At 43.1% G+C, this 12891-nt stretch overlaps 1 protein-coding gene across 1 annotated transcript in view; it reads left to right on the forward strand.

Moving 5' to 3' along the window:
* The first annotated feature begins 4720 nt into the window (after positions 1–4720).
* MORC3 (MORC family CW-type zinc finger 3) overlaps positions 4721–12891 on the forward strand; it is a 40484-nt gene continuing 32313 nt past the window's right edge. The window contains exons 1-2 of the mRNA XM_066620400.1: positions 4721–5178; positions 11113–11185. Of these exons, the coding sequence (XP_066476497.1) occupies positions 5134–5178; positions 11113–11185 (118 nt within the window). The 5' untranslated portion in view covers positions 4721–5133. The remainder of the gene's footprint in view (positions 5179–11112; positions 11186–12891) is intronic.

Raw genomic sequence — 12891 nt, forward strand, 5'->3', positions numbered from 1 at the left:
TGAAGTGTCTCTCCTTAATTTTTTCCACTTAAATTATCCTCCTGTTTTGTAATTCTCAAAACAATTGTCCATTGAGTGTTATTGAAAACACATTTCTTTAATGTTGGGTTCATTTTTTAATACAGGTTGAGTCTCATTATTCACAAGGGTTCCATTCTAAGAACTCACATGGATGGCAAAAAAACACGCTATAGCAAATCAATTTAAAAAACAAAGTTTTTTTGCTCTGGTGATTTAAAAACAGCCTTGCTGACCTTTGTAATGCATTCAGAGTCAAATCAGTCTCCAGGAGCTTAGGCTTCACTAGAAGGCAGCAATCCCTCCCTTTACCAGGAGCCCCAGCAAGGGCGAAAGTATGGAGAAGGTGATAATTGCTGCCATTTAGCCTTCTTTCACCTGCTCCGGAAGAGAGGAGTGAAGCCTGAAGAGAGAATGATAGATGGATTGTCAGCATGTCGCTGGCATTATTAAACACTTAAAGCAGGGGTGCTCACACGTTTTTGGCTCGAGAGCTACTTTGAAACCCAGCAAGGCCCGGAGATCTACCGGGGGGGGGGGAAGGAAGCGTCTGACAGACACCCCCTTTAATGTATGGAGCCCCTGCTGGAGTCTAGTCAGTTTCATCAGTTTTGTTGCTGCATGCCTGAAGAGCAGCTAAAGTGTCAGTTTCAGTGTCAGTTTAGTGTCAGCTAAATATGTCAGTTTTGTCTAGTCTCTAGACGAAACTGACATATTAACAGTTTGGAGAGACAGGGCTCCGCATTCTACTCATTTTGCCTCCCGATCTACTGGTAGATCACGATCCACCTATTGAGCACCCCTGACTTAAAGGCTTATTAAATGTTTTCCTTTAATTTAAAGGGCCCTTCTCATCAGCTTTGAGATAATCATACAAGTGATTACAGGTATAACCTACATATCCACAGATTTTTCTGTCTCCCTGCAACAGTAAAGAGCAGTTTTTTAAACTGGAATTTAAAGGGGTGCATTTTTCCCCTTCTCCAGGGATCAGCACATTTCTCATTTGCAGGGGGCCATTTGTGTTGAGTCAAATTCGTGTATAAAAAATCCATGTATAACAAGCGACCTGTATATACACACTTTAAAAAAAAGTCACTGCTACCCTAACATAAGCCTGCAGGCTTTGATTGGATAAAATCCTACAGCATAAAACTTTAGTAGCACCAATAAATGCATAATAATCACTGTTAAACTAAAAGCTTGGGCACAAAGAATTGTGCTGGTGGTTTGACCTGATACTTGAAGTAAACTGGGTGCCAGTCAGTTTGGGAAAAAACAGGGAGTCCCCACAAAAAAAGCACCATCGTCAGTTGCCATCAGTGTCCCTTTAAACACCTGGACAAGAGTCCCCAACAGGGCAGATTTGTATGGAAGCAGGTGGCCCTTTATAGTTCCCAAGCCTTAAAGGTTAAAGACCAAAAGAATTACCACACTTGGCCAGTGATGTGTGTAAATGTACTTAAATGTGTACTGAAACATGCATTATTCAAAAACTTTGACCACTGATTTGTGGGCCACACCAAAGGCTTACACCTTTTATTGAAGGGGGAAAGGTAAACCTACAATTAGAGGGGGAAGAAATTAAAAAAGAACAAGAATGCAATTGATTATACAATGCAGTAATTCAGGTGGTTGTATTCACAATAGTCTAGCACAGGGTTTCTCAAAGTCGCTGATTGTCACCTGACTCAAGTTCCTATCCCTGCAAGATAATTGAGTTAAGAGTTGAGGGTGATACCTGCAACTCTTAGGAGTTTCATTGCTTCATCCTTGTTGATGCTCAAGATGGCAAGGAAATTGAGTTAGTAATGTTGCAAAGGTTTGAGCCCACTGTTCTTTTGTTGGTCTAAATGGCCTTGTTTTTCTCTGTTGGCAGGAAGTCTCATTGTTACACCCTGCACATCTTGATAATGCAATTAGACAGTGCAGTCCCTTTAGCAAATTTCCATCAGGTTTTTCTAAGTAAGGAGTGTGTCGGGAATATTACAAAGGGGGCAGGGAAGGTGTCCTTTTGAATCAAGTTTGAGCCTACTGTGTAATTAGTATTACCTGAGAACAAAAAACACATTTTGGCTCAGAATACATGTATTTCTAGTATTAACCCTTGACCGAAGACACATGTCAGAAGCACTTCAACACAGCTAGGGAAACTGGATAAAATACTTTGAATTATGAGCAGAAGCACATTGACAGCCAATGGAACTAACTTAGCACCCGGGCAAAAACAAGAGGACTCCCATGTGGGTAACTCGGGGCCCAATCTAACTTTCCAGCATTAATGCTGCTGTGCCAATGGGATAGTCACAGAGGGCCTCCTCAAGGTAAGGGAATGTTTGTTCCCTTATCTCAGGTTGCACTGCAGCTGCATTGGTGCTGGGAGAATTGGATAGGATTGGGCCCTAGCCACGCTATTCTTTTTGATTGGTTGGTGTTTCCTAGTAGTATCACAAGACAGCATCAAGAAAAAGAATGTGGTCAGGATGTTATTGGGGCATGGCTACTTGTAGCTGGACTAGCTGAAGTTGTTGAAAGGCACTCTGTTCCACAGCTGTTACCTGGTATCTAAAGTAAAGGCTGGATATCATAGCACTGCCAAGCTACGAATATGCTTCTTAAAGGGTAGTGCAAACGACCTTATCCAGAACTACGTGCTCTAAGAACAGGGCGAACCCAAGACAGGCCAGCATCTGAGGTAATATGCCAAATGCTCCTTACCAAGTGGCATACCAACCACCACCACTCCTCCTCCTCCTGGATTTGATAAGGAAGTGAACAGAGTGGATACGTGAAGTAGAGGAAAGTGGTGATGCAACTGCTCTCTTCTCCTCTCCCCATCCTTTTCTTCTGTGTTCCCCTCTTGTTTTCCAAATTCAGGGCATACCAATGGGGGGGGGGGGGAGTTCACCAAACTGCTACCTAAGATGGGTCACCCTCAGTCAGCCCAAGGATGGACCAGCTCTGCTTAGGAACCTCTCACCAACAGTAGTTCTAATAATGTAGAGGTGTGATTTTATTGTTGTAACATAATAAAAACACATAACACTACTTTCTACATGTCACATTTTGTGAAAAAAAAAACCAAAATCTGAAAAAATAAAACCTTTTTCTAACACCTCTACATATTGGTCACTGTATGCTGGTTGGGTAGGATGAGGGGTGGTGGAACATAGTACAGGGTGGTGGTACACTGGCTGCATCTGATGACACTATACCACCTATATCACCTACCTAGTACACTTTTAAAACTATTATACTTCTAAAGCAATTAGAATTTATAAAAACTGCACCCTTGGAATAATGCAACTAACACTGCTTTCTGCACTTTTCACCTTGGGGAAAATGGAATCTGCAAAAAAAAAAAAAAGTTTACTAATATAAAGTGTGTGCCTGTAACAATGCTCCTTGTCACATTTTGTTTATTGTCCCTCCTGGGGTGGCCAAGTGAAATGGCCACTTGGAGCAGTGGGTGGGAGGAAGTGGCAAGCTGATGTGAGCTCTGTCTTCTCACCACCTTCCCCACCCTGCTGTCTGCCTGGTTGCTGCTTCATCCCCTTCTTGCACACTAGAAGAAGGGGCTTACCTCCTCTGTCAACTCCACTGCCACCTTTGCGATCCTTTTTCAGGCTCTTGGGGAAAAGGCCCACTGCCTTTCTTTCCCTGGGGATTCTTGTAAAGTGACAGGGTGGACAGGAACAGGATCCTCCTGGTCAGACACTTTACAAGAAGCCAAGAGGAGGCAAATGCTGGTGGGATATGCATGCTGTCAGGTCAAGGTGTGTGTACTGGTGATAGTGCACAATGGTGGACATGGGGAGTTGAACTGAGGAGGGGGGATAGTTGGTGATGGAATATGTGTACTGGTGAGGTGCATCTGGTGATGGTGCACAATGATGGACTAGGTGAGCTGAATGGGGAGGGGAGATAGTTGGTGATGGTGTGTGTATACTGGTGAGGTGTGTGTGTACTGGTGATGATGCACAATGATGGACAAGGGGAACTGAATGGGAGAGGGGGGATAGTTGGTGATAATGTGTGTGTACTGGTGACGGTGAACAATGATGGACAACGGGAATGGAAACTGGGGAGGGGGGATAGTTGGTGATGGTGTGTGTGTGTGTACTAGTGAGGGGTGTGAGAGTACTGATGATGGTACACAATGATGGACAAGGGGAGCTGAAACTGGGGTGGGGGGATAGTTGGTGATGGTGTGTGTGTGCGTGTGTGTGTGTGTACTAGTGAGGGCTGTGTGTACTGGTGATGGTGCACAATGATTGATAAGGGCAGCTGAATTGGGTTGGGGGGATAGTTGCTGTTTCCGCAGGTGAATCAGCCTGAGCCACCCGAATAGCCCAAAGCAGAATTCGAGCCAGACGTTAAACAAGAGCCAGGAAAAAGAAAGTACACAAACTCGTGTGTACTTTCGTTTCCCTTTCCCTTGTCTGCGTCATCGGTGTCTGGTTTCTTTTTCTGGCTTTGGGATGATTTGGACAGCAGCAAGCCTGCTGCTCGTTTTGTTCCTGAAACTTCAGGGTCTTCACAGTCCTGTGCGATCTGGCTGGAAAAACGAAGGGAGGCTTTCGCGTGATCGTCCTCTTCACCTCCCTGCCTACGCCCAGGATGCTTTCGCCTTCCCTGTAGGGGGAGAGGAAAGTGTTGCAGAATGGGTGGCCCTCTGTGACGCGCTGCACCTGTGCGAGTGGCACATTCTGTGCTGCCAGGTAGTTCTGGGCGCACCGCTCGCTGCAGGTTTAACCCAGGCAGAGAGCGAGAGAGAGCCCTGCGCCAGTGCTTGCGACAAGGTTCCAGCAGCGCCTTCAGTCCCGTTGCAGGCAGGAGGGCCCTGTGGCAGCGCTCGTGGCATCGCAGGGGCTGCCAGGAGCAGAAGGGGCCCCTTGCTGGTCAGGCTGACCGCACTGGACGCTCAGCTCCAGCAGCGGCGCACGCAGCGCCGGAGCATCCTGGGCGCGCCCTGGCGCCTGGCCAGGCCGAAGAGGACCACAGTCCAGGGCCAGCGAGGAGCCGTCTCCGCCCCGGAAGTGTCGGGAAGGGGAAGGCTGGGCTCTTTTTCCTCCCTCCCCTGCTCCCAGCTGCAGCTTTTGTAGTAGGGGGAAAATGGCGGCGACGGCGGCGACGGAGAGTGGGATCCTCCTCAGTGCGGTGAGCGGGGGTGAGGGCGCGGGTGGGGGTATATTGGCCTCAATGCCCCCCATGTGCATGCGGGGGTGGAGTGGTGGGCTGTTGCTCCCTCAAGTGCCTCTCTCCCTCCTCTTCCTCTTATGGCTGCCTGCTAGGAAGCTGCCAGAAATGGCCCCAATTCTCCTGGTTGCTCTCATCTTCTCTTCCCCATGCGTGTTGGTCTCGAATTAAGGCTGCCATCCTAGCCATACTTTCCTAGAAGTAAGCTCCATGGACGATAATGGGACTTACTTCCCAGTAGACATGCATAGGCTTGGGGTCCAAGGCTGCAATCCTGTTTGCACTTTCCTGGGAGTAAGCCCCATTGACTACAATGGGACGTACTCATGAGTAGATATGCATAAGCTTAGGCTTCAAGGCTGCAATCCTATTCACACTTTCCTGGGGAGTTAGCCCCTGACTATATTGGGACTTACTTATGAGTAGATATGCATAAGATTAGGGTCCAAGGCTGTAATCATATCCACACTTTCCTGGGGGTAAACCCCATGGACTATAATGGGACTTACTTCTGAGTACACATACACAGGATTGGGTTCTAAGCCATTTCTGCCCAACATTGCATGTACGCAACCCAGGAACCAAATGTGTACACTTGTGGGCCAGGCAAAAATGGGTTAAATTCTGTTGAACATATTTTTAAACATGCATATGTTTGTACTGCACAGTTGTGCAGAGCTGGAATGCAAGCTTGGGGGCTGGTTTTTAGGAAGTACTGTACCCCTTGCACTTAAGATTGCTGGGCCTTCAGAAGATTCCTGAACTTTTTTATATCAATCAAAAGGGGAATTTTGCCCAGTGCTGATTGTCCCTTTGTAATACAGGCATGGGAGGTCATGCTTGGAGAAATCCTCATTTCCAGGCATGCTTTCTCATGCTGGATCCAAAAAACAAGATTTTATACTGGTTTAAGGCTTCTTGCCTCTTAAAAAGATTTATTACCTTTTGAGTTGCAAACCCTACTCTATCTCTCTTTGTGATGCTCCAGTTTGATTATAAATTAAAGGGGCTCTTTCTTGACTTTCTGATTATAATACGGTAGAGAGAGAGAAAGCACACACACGCAATCGCAAATTGTTTGGGTGGTGAAACTTGCTAGATGTTTTGCTTTCGTTTTTCAGTAACAGAAATCAACGGAAATGTGAGTTTGAAAACAATGACTGTCAAATAGCACTAGAGTGCGCTCTCTACTTGCTAAGAAATACTGAGTTTGTTGACATACTAGTACATCTACCCTGTACTGATGTTCTGATTGAGAGAGGATTTTCAAGGCTTCTGCCTGAGATTCTTATAGCCAGAGATCCTATGAATGGACCTTGGAACTTTATGCATACAAAATATGCCCTGTACTATTGAGCCATCTCTAAAGGGATAAAAGTCCTTATTGAACAATACATTCTCACTCCCCTCTGCATCAGGCATCCTCATGCCATTATTTTATGTGTTTTTGCTGGTGCCTCAGATACAAATGTTCTTCAGATGAAATGAGGAGTCCTGACTGTAGGACCTGGACTTTTCACTGTGGTTGTGTTGGGCCTGTTTGTTCAGCAGAAGGAAGTGCAAATACAAGATGCTGAATGATACACAATTGATTCATGTATACCAGGACTGAGAGATGTTGGGAGTTAATGAGAATGAATTGCTGACAGAAAATTGTGTTTGAGCAAGACATAATTATAGGAACAACTTACTTAAACATACTGTAGCATTTGGGACAAGAAGATCTTGCTTGCGCTTTCACTCCAGAGGAATAATATCTCCATCAGCCCCTTTGCGTGTTCATGTTAATGAAGATGTAGTATTTTAGTAAATTTTAACCTGATCTTGTATTTTAAAGGTTACTTCAGAGGATTACTGTGTCAGTGTTGTTTTAAAGAAAATGGGAACTAAAATACTACCGCACATGTGAACTAAGAGTCAGCTCAAATGCCTTAGGAGTGTGTCGCATACTGGTGATTTGCAGTCCAGAGTCATTAAATGTGGAAGTTGTACACCTCTTGTCAGTAACTATTGCTTCCTGAAGGCCTCATTGTGCAGAGAGGAATAGTGGGCCAAGCACTCAAACCCCATTTTCTGAAACTACCTGTGAGCAAATTCTATTATCACAGAAGCTGCTTTCTTCACACCTCTGTTCTCCCTAGGCCAGTGGTTCCCAAATTTTTGACTGGCGGCTCCCTTGACCTACTGGGCCATTGGCCATGGCTCCCCATTAGGGCTACAATCCTATTTATTACTGTATTTATATAGTGCCTTTCCTTCTCCTCAGAGTAATCTTTGGATATTGCTCAAGGTGGTTTACATAAGGCAGGCTTCCTAGACCCAATAAGGGTCTTTACAATGTTGTTCTTTGTATATAGAACCCTTCAGACTGCAGCTGTTATCCTTCAACTTAGCTGCAAGAACACTCCAAGCTTTCAGCAGGCAAGTCACACAAATCATGCTGGCAGATTTTCCAGCTGTTATCCTTCTTGTCACCAATATCCTCAGCATTCCAAAGTACTCTCCCACTGCGGCAAGCAACAACAGTACCTTGTTTTTCATGAGGATTTTATGACTCCCTTGGCTGGCTTCCATGGTTCCCCAGAGAGCCACAGTTTGGGAACCACTGCCTTAGGATGACAGTTATGTATGTGAGCTGGGGACTGGGTTGCTGAACCATACTGTACAATCCTACTGCTTGATTTGAGTTGCAATGCTCCTTTTAAAAGCCATTTTAGTTGTGGTTTACTAGTGTCTCCCAGGCAGCGAAACCACAGGTACATAGGAAGTTGCCTTGTACTAAGTCAGATCACTGGTTGTATAGCTCAGTAGCAGCTACACTGACTGGCCAGAGCTCTCTAGGTTCCAGACAGGAGACTTTCCCTACCTGGAGACTGAACCTGGGAACTTCGGTGTTAAAGGCAGGCATTCGACCACTTAGCTACAGCTTTAGCATAAGAACAGCCCCACTGGATCAGGCCATAGGCCCATCTAGTCCTGTTGCAAGGTCACAGCAAAGGTCAAAAGCAAACTCAGTAGGCAAGACTGGTGATTGTCTGCAAGCTTTATTTTGTTGCCAGCAACGGGCTTCTCAGGGACTCCTGTCCAAAATGAAGAGAGCAATGAGAGCCGTGTGGGAACTCTCAAAGCCCTCAGAGAGAGCCATTTTCCAGTGTGTGCCTCTCCCTTATATTGGATTCTGGCTCCTTTGTCTGAGGAGTCTTACATTTCATAGGCTGATGTGTGACATCAGAAATGGAGGCCTTCTCAGGATTGGCCACAGATAACTTTGTCTTTTGCTCTTATCTTTTGGCACTCCTTACTTCTTTTGACCCTGACATGTTTCAAACAGCCATCTGCTTATCTAGTCAACATTCTTTCTGTCTGGTCTCATTAATCACTATGAGCTTTCTATCATCCTCTGTTAAACCTTTTATCTTTCCTTTATTCTATGTGTAATTCCCTATATGTGATCTGTATAGTGGTGTAATTTCATTTATTTAATACAGGACAAACTAAACTCTTATTGTACAAAAGGATTCTCTTTTAGAACTCTTTTCTTATTCATTTTAACTAAATCCAGCTTCTTCTGTCTCTCATTATGTTTTGCTGATCAGGGGACCTTCTCAGGAATGTTATTTCTGCTTATCTGTTCCTGTCTAGCTGGTGTCTGTATCTTAGAAAACTATCTCTGTCTGTCAAACAAGATAAACTGTCTGCTTAGATTTCCTCATTAAAAATGCTTCTAACCTTTGTATAACCCTTAGTTATCTCTTCTTGGTGCCAAGAGATATAACTCTTCCTAATTAGTTGGTCCAAGCTCATCCTGCTTGGCTACTCCCTGTATGTTGTAAATCAGTCTCTGAGTTGTAAATCTGTCACTTTGAGTCTACAGAGTTGGAATGCTTTTCTTAAGATAAGAGTTATAGTGACCCCTTTGTAATTAACTTCTGCCAGACATTTGCCTTTTCAAGGTTGCATTGGAATTACATTTTCAAACTTGTGGCTTTAAGTAAAACTTAATAACCTTTTACCTTTCTGTGTATTTTATGCTTTGATCTAACTATTTTATCAGCTAAAATTCACTTTAAACTACCATACATTGCTAACTTACACTTTTAAGCAATAATTATTAAGTAAACAAGCATTGTGATCTCTTTGACATGAAACTCTGGTTAGTACCCTTTAAATACTTCTCCTAGTGCTCAACATGTATATCCAGACTGTAATTTTGATTTAAAGGGAACTAATAAAATAACAGGTTTTAAAAAATCCAAAAAGCCCTTTCCTATGTGTTTTCATCTGTTCAGTTTAGTGTTCATTTATCATACTACCAATTAGCCTGACAGATGAAATTCCAGCTTCTTACTCCCTTTTTTCATGAAGTGGTTCATCTTATCTGATGTCCTTGACAGTTTGTCAAAAGACATTCCTTGATTTACAACCTGTCTCTGTTTCAGACTGAGACCAAAATTGCTTTCTTTGTTCCAAACATATAAGCATGCTGAACATAACATTTTCCTTATTCCCCAAACATATAAACCAATAACCAATTTAGCTATAAACACCCATAAACATAGCATAAACATTTGGTTCATTAACATTTGCATAAATGATTAGTCTTAGCATAAATGACTTGGGTGCTCTCCAGCAGTTCAGCTTCCTGTATCTCACAGTGGCCCACCAAATGCCCATCCTCCATGCACACATAAGCTCTCTGCTCCCAGAGCTGGCTGCCAACCTCATTCCCCCTGAGGGAACACGTCCTCCAAGCCCAATTCTTACATTCCTTTAGCATTCTGCCCTGGGGGGGGGTTGGTTGGAGAAGGAATTGTCCCCTGAAGTCAGTCCTATGAAAACTCCCTTTATGGGTCAAGCACAGAAAGTATAGCAGAACTTGGAACCATGGAATGGAAGTAGGAATGTTTTCTCCTCTTTGCCTTGCTTTTGAAAACATTTGGGTAGACCCCCACTTTTTGGAGTACTTTTTTTTGCAGTACAGGCCCAGCCTATTTATACACGGATTTGACTCAACGCGAATGGCCCCCTGCAAATGAGAGAGATTGTGCTGATCCCTGGAGAAGGGGAAAATGCATCCCTTTAAAATCAGTTTAAAAAACTGAACAGTCCTTTAACAACAGCCTCCTTAATGAGAGAGAGAGAGGGCAGCAGGCTAACAATCCTTCTCTCTCCTGCAGACCCTTCCCTTCCCCCCCCAGTGAAAGAAACATGATCAATTTGCATTGGTGAAGGGAAGGGCTGAGTGAAGTGCTGATGGATTGTCTTCTTAATGACTCTTATCTTAGAGTCAAAAGGTCAGCAAGGCTGTTTTTCAATCACTGGAGCAAAGAAACTTTGTTTTTTTAAATTGATTTGCTATAGTTCTTTTTTTATCCACTGATAAAGAATATCATATTTTTATATTTATAAAATATAAATTTTTTATTTATATATTATTTTATTTTATATTTATTTATAAATAAATTTAATTATTTATTTTATTTATATATTTATAAATATATAATATTTATAAATATAAAATTTATATTTATATAAATATAAACATCAAAAATAAATAAAAAATATTTATCCGTGAGTGCTTGGAAGGGAACCCATGTGAATAATTAGTCTCAACCTGTACACTTGTAAATTCTCACCAGAAGAAATGTACCAATATGCATAAAACCTCAGTATGTGTCAAAAGCTCAGTATGCTCCCAAGGAGGCACTATGACTTTCTGTATCTTTTCTTTTCTTCCATTCTTGTTTTGATTGACATCTGCAGCTAATAAGTAATACTTGTGAAAGCTACCTGAAGGTAGAACCTTGCACCCTCTTGTGTGTATCAGTTTAAATTGTGGCTGGAGTTGAAAATAAAATAGTTCTTATTTAATACTTGGACTTCCTTTTGTTTCAGCTGTGTCCGAAGTTTTTGCACACAAATTCAACCAGCCATACTTGGCCTTTCAGTGCTGTGGCTGAACTGATAGGTAAGTGAACAGCATTTTATTTATTGAGACAAAGGAGCTTGAGTTCAGTGTGTGCATAAGGTACAGTTACATTTTTTCTTAATAAGGGTTCTTGCAGTTTTAACCAAAAATAAGATGGTTTGACTCTTGTTGTAGTTGTATCGCTTCATCTCTTTAAATGAACATATTCTTAGTTTTGGTTGGTGGGTTTAAAAAAGAAAAATTGTATTGTTCTTCTGTCAAAAGGCACTCAGAGCAATACAGAAACATTAAAATACAAAACAATCAACAGGTCTAAAATCCAATTTCTAACCCTTAAAAGGATAACTTCATAAGAATCATTAGTAAGTTTTAAGCTTGGGGAAAATGTGTCTGAACTATCATTTTGAAGATAAAGATAGAAGGGCCTGCTGGGCCTTATGGAATAGGGAGTTCCGTAATTTGTATATGGCTTCTGAGAAGGAGTTTTTCCAGGTAGTTGTCAGTTTCACTTCAGATACAGCATTCCCTGTAAGCTGTGCAGCTAAACACCTTGAATGGAAACCCCACACAGCTTCCTACTCAGTGCTCCAGGGCTCAGCAATTATGGTATCGCTGAGCAGTTCAGAGTTTGTCCCATCCAGCAACATTAGGATTCTGATCACTTCCCTTAACAATTAGAGGGATCATTGTTCAAATGGTGACAGGAATTAAAACAGAATCTCTCCAGATTACATCAGTGAACAAGCTAACGCAGCACTTCCCAAAGTGTGAGTTTCGAGCCCAGGCAGATTGGGTCACATTCTGGGCTCTCCCACATGTCCTTGCACAGGCTTGTTTCCAAATAGGAGCCATTCTGGAAGCCAATTACTTTCCACAGCTTCTCCCAGTCTGCTGACCCATTCCACAGGCCTTAAAATGGTCCTCCAAAGCCTCTGTAAGCCTTTTTGCTTCAGAAAACTGGACATGGCTTATGAAGGCTTCAGTGGGTCATTCTGAAACCTGCAGAGTGGGTAACCTGGCTGAGAGAAGCCTCCAGCACCACCAGGAGCGTTACGACCCACCATGGGGGACCAGGTGGGTTATGGCACTGCAAGATTTGGGAACCCCTGGGTTAACTCATATGGAGTAAGGTGGTTCTTCAAGTCCCTGGGCCCAACCCTTTCAGGTAATGATCAGCACCTTGAATGGGACCCAGAAAGAAATAGGGAGCTGATGCAAATCAGACAAAGTCCATGTTATAGACTCCAAAAACCAAACATTCAATATCTGTCTGTCAACTGTAATCTATATCAGTTGCCATTTTTTAACATTTTTTGAGAGCAACCCTGCATAAAGCACATGGTAAAAGACTAATGTGAATCCAACCAGGACGTGTGTGACGGTGGCCAGTTCTACAGGAAGGTTCTGCCATTGGTGCACTCCTGTTCATAGCCTTAGCCAGGCCTTCAAGGAACAAGCATATATCAAAGAGTACTCTTAAACCATACACCTGGTCCTTTAGAGGGAGTGCTGCCCTACTGAGAGCAAGCTGAATACCCATTCCTGAATTAATTCTCCTCCTCATCAACATCAGTTCCATCTTGTTTGGATTAAATCTTGACCTGTTGGCTCACACCTAGCCTGTAAGAGTTTCCAGATACTTGTTGCGAGTTTTTACTGTCACCTTAGGTTCCAGTGGAAAATCTGAGAGAAAGCTAATTGTCATTTGCATAGTGGTAATACCTCAAGTGGGTGAACATGGTTTT

The sequence above is a fragment of the Tiliqua scincoides genome, chromosome 3 (assembly GCF_035046505.1).
Source record: "Tiliqua scincoides isolate rTilSci1 chromosome 3, rTilSci1.hap2, whole genome shotgun sequence".
NCBI classification, from domain to species: domain Eukaryota; kingdom Metazoa; phylum Chordata; class Lepidosauria; order Squamata; family Scincidae; genus Tiliqua; species Tiliqua scincoides.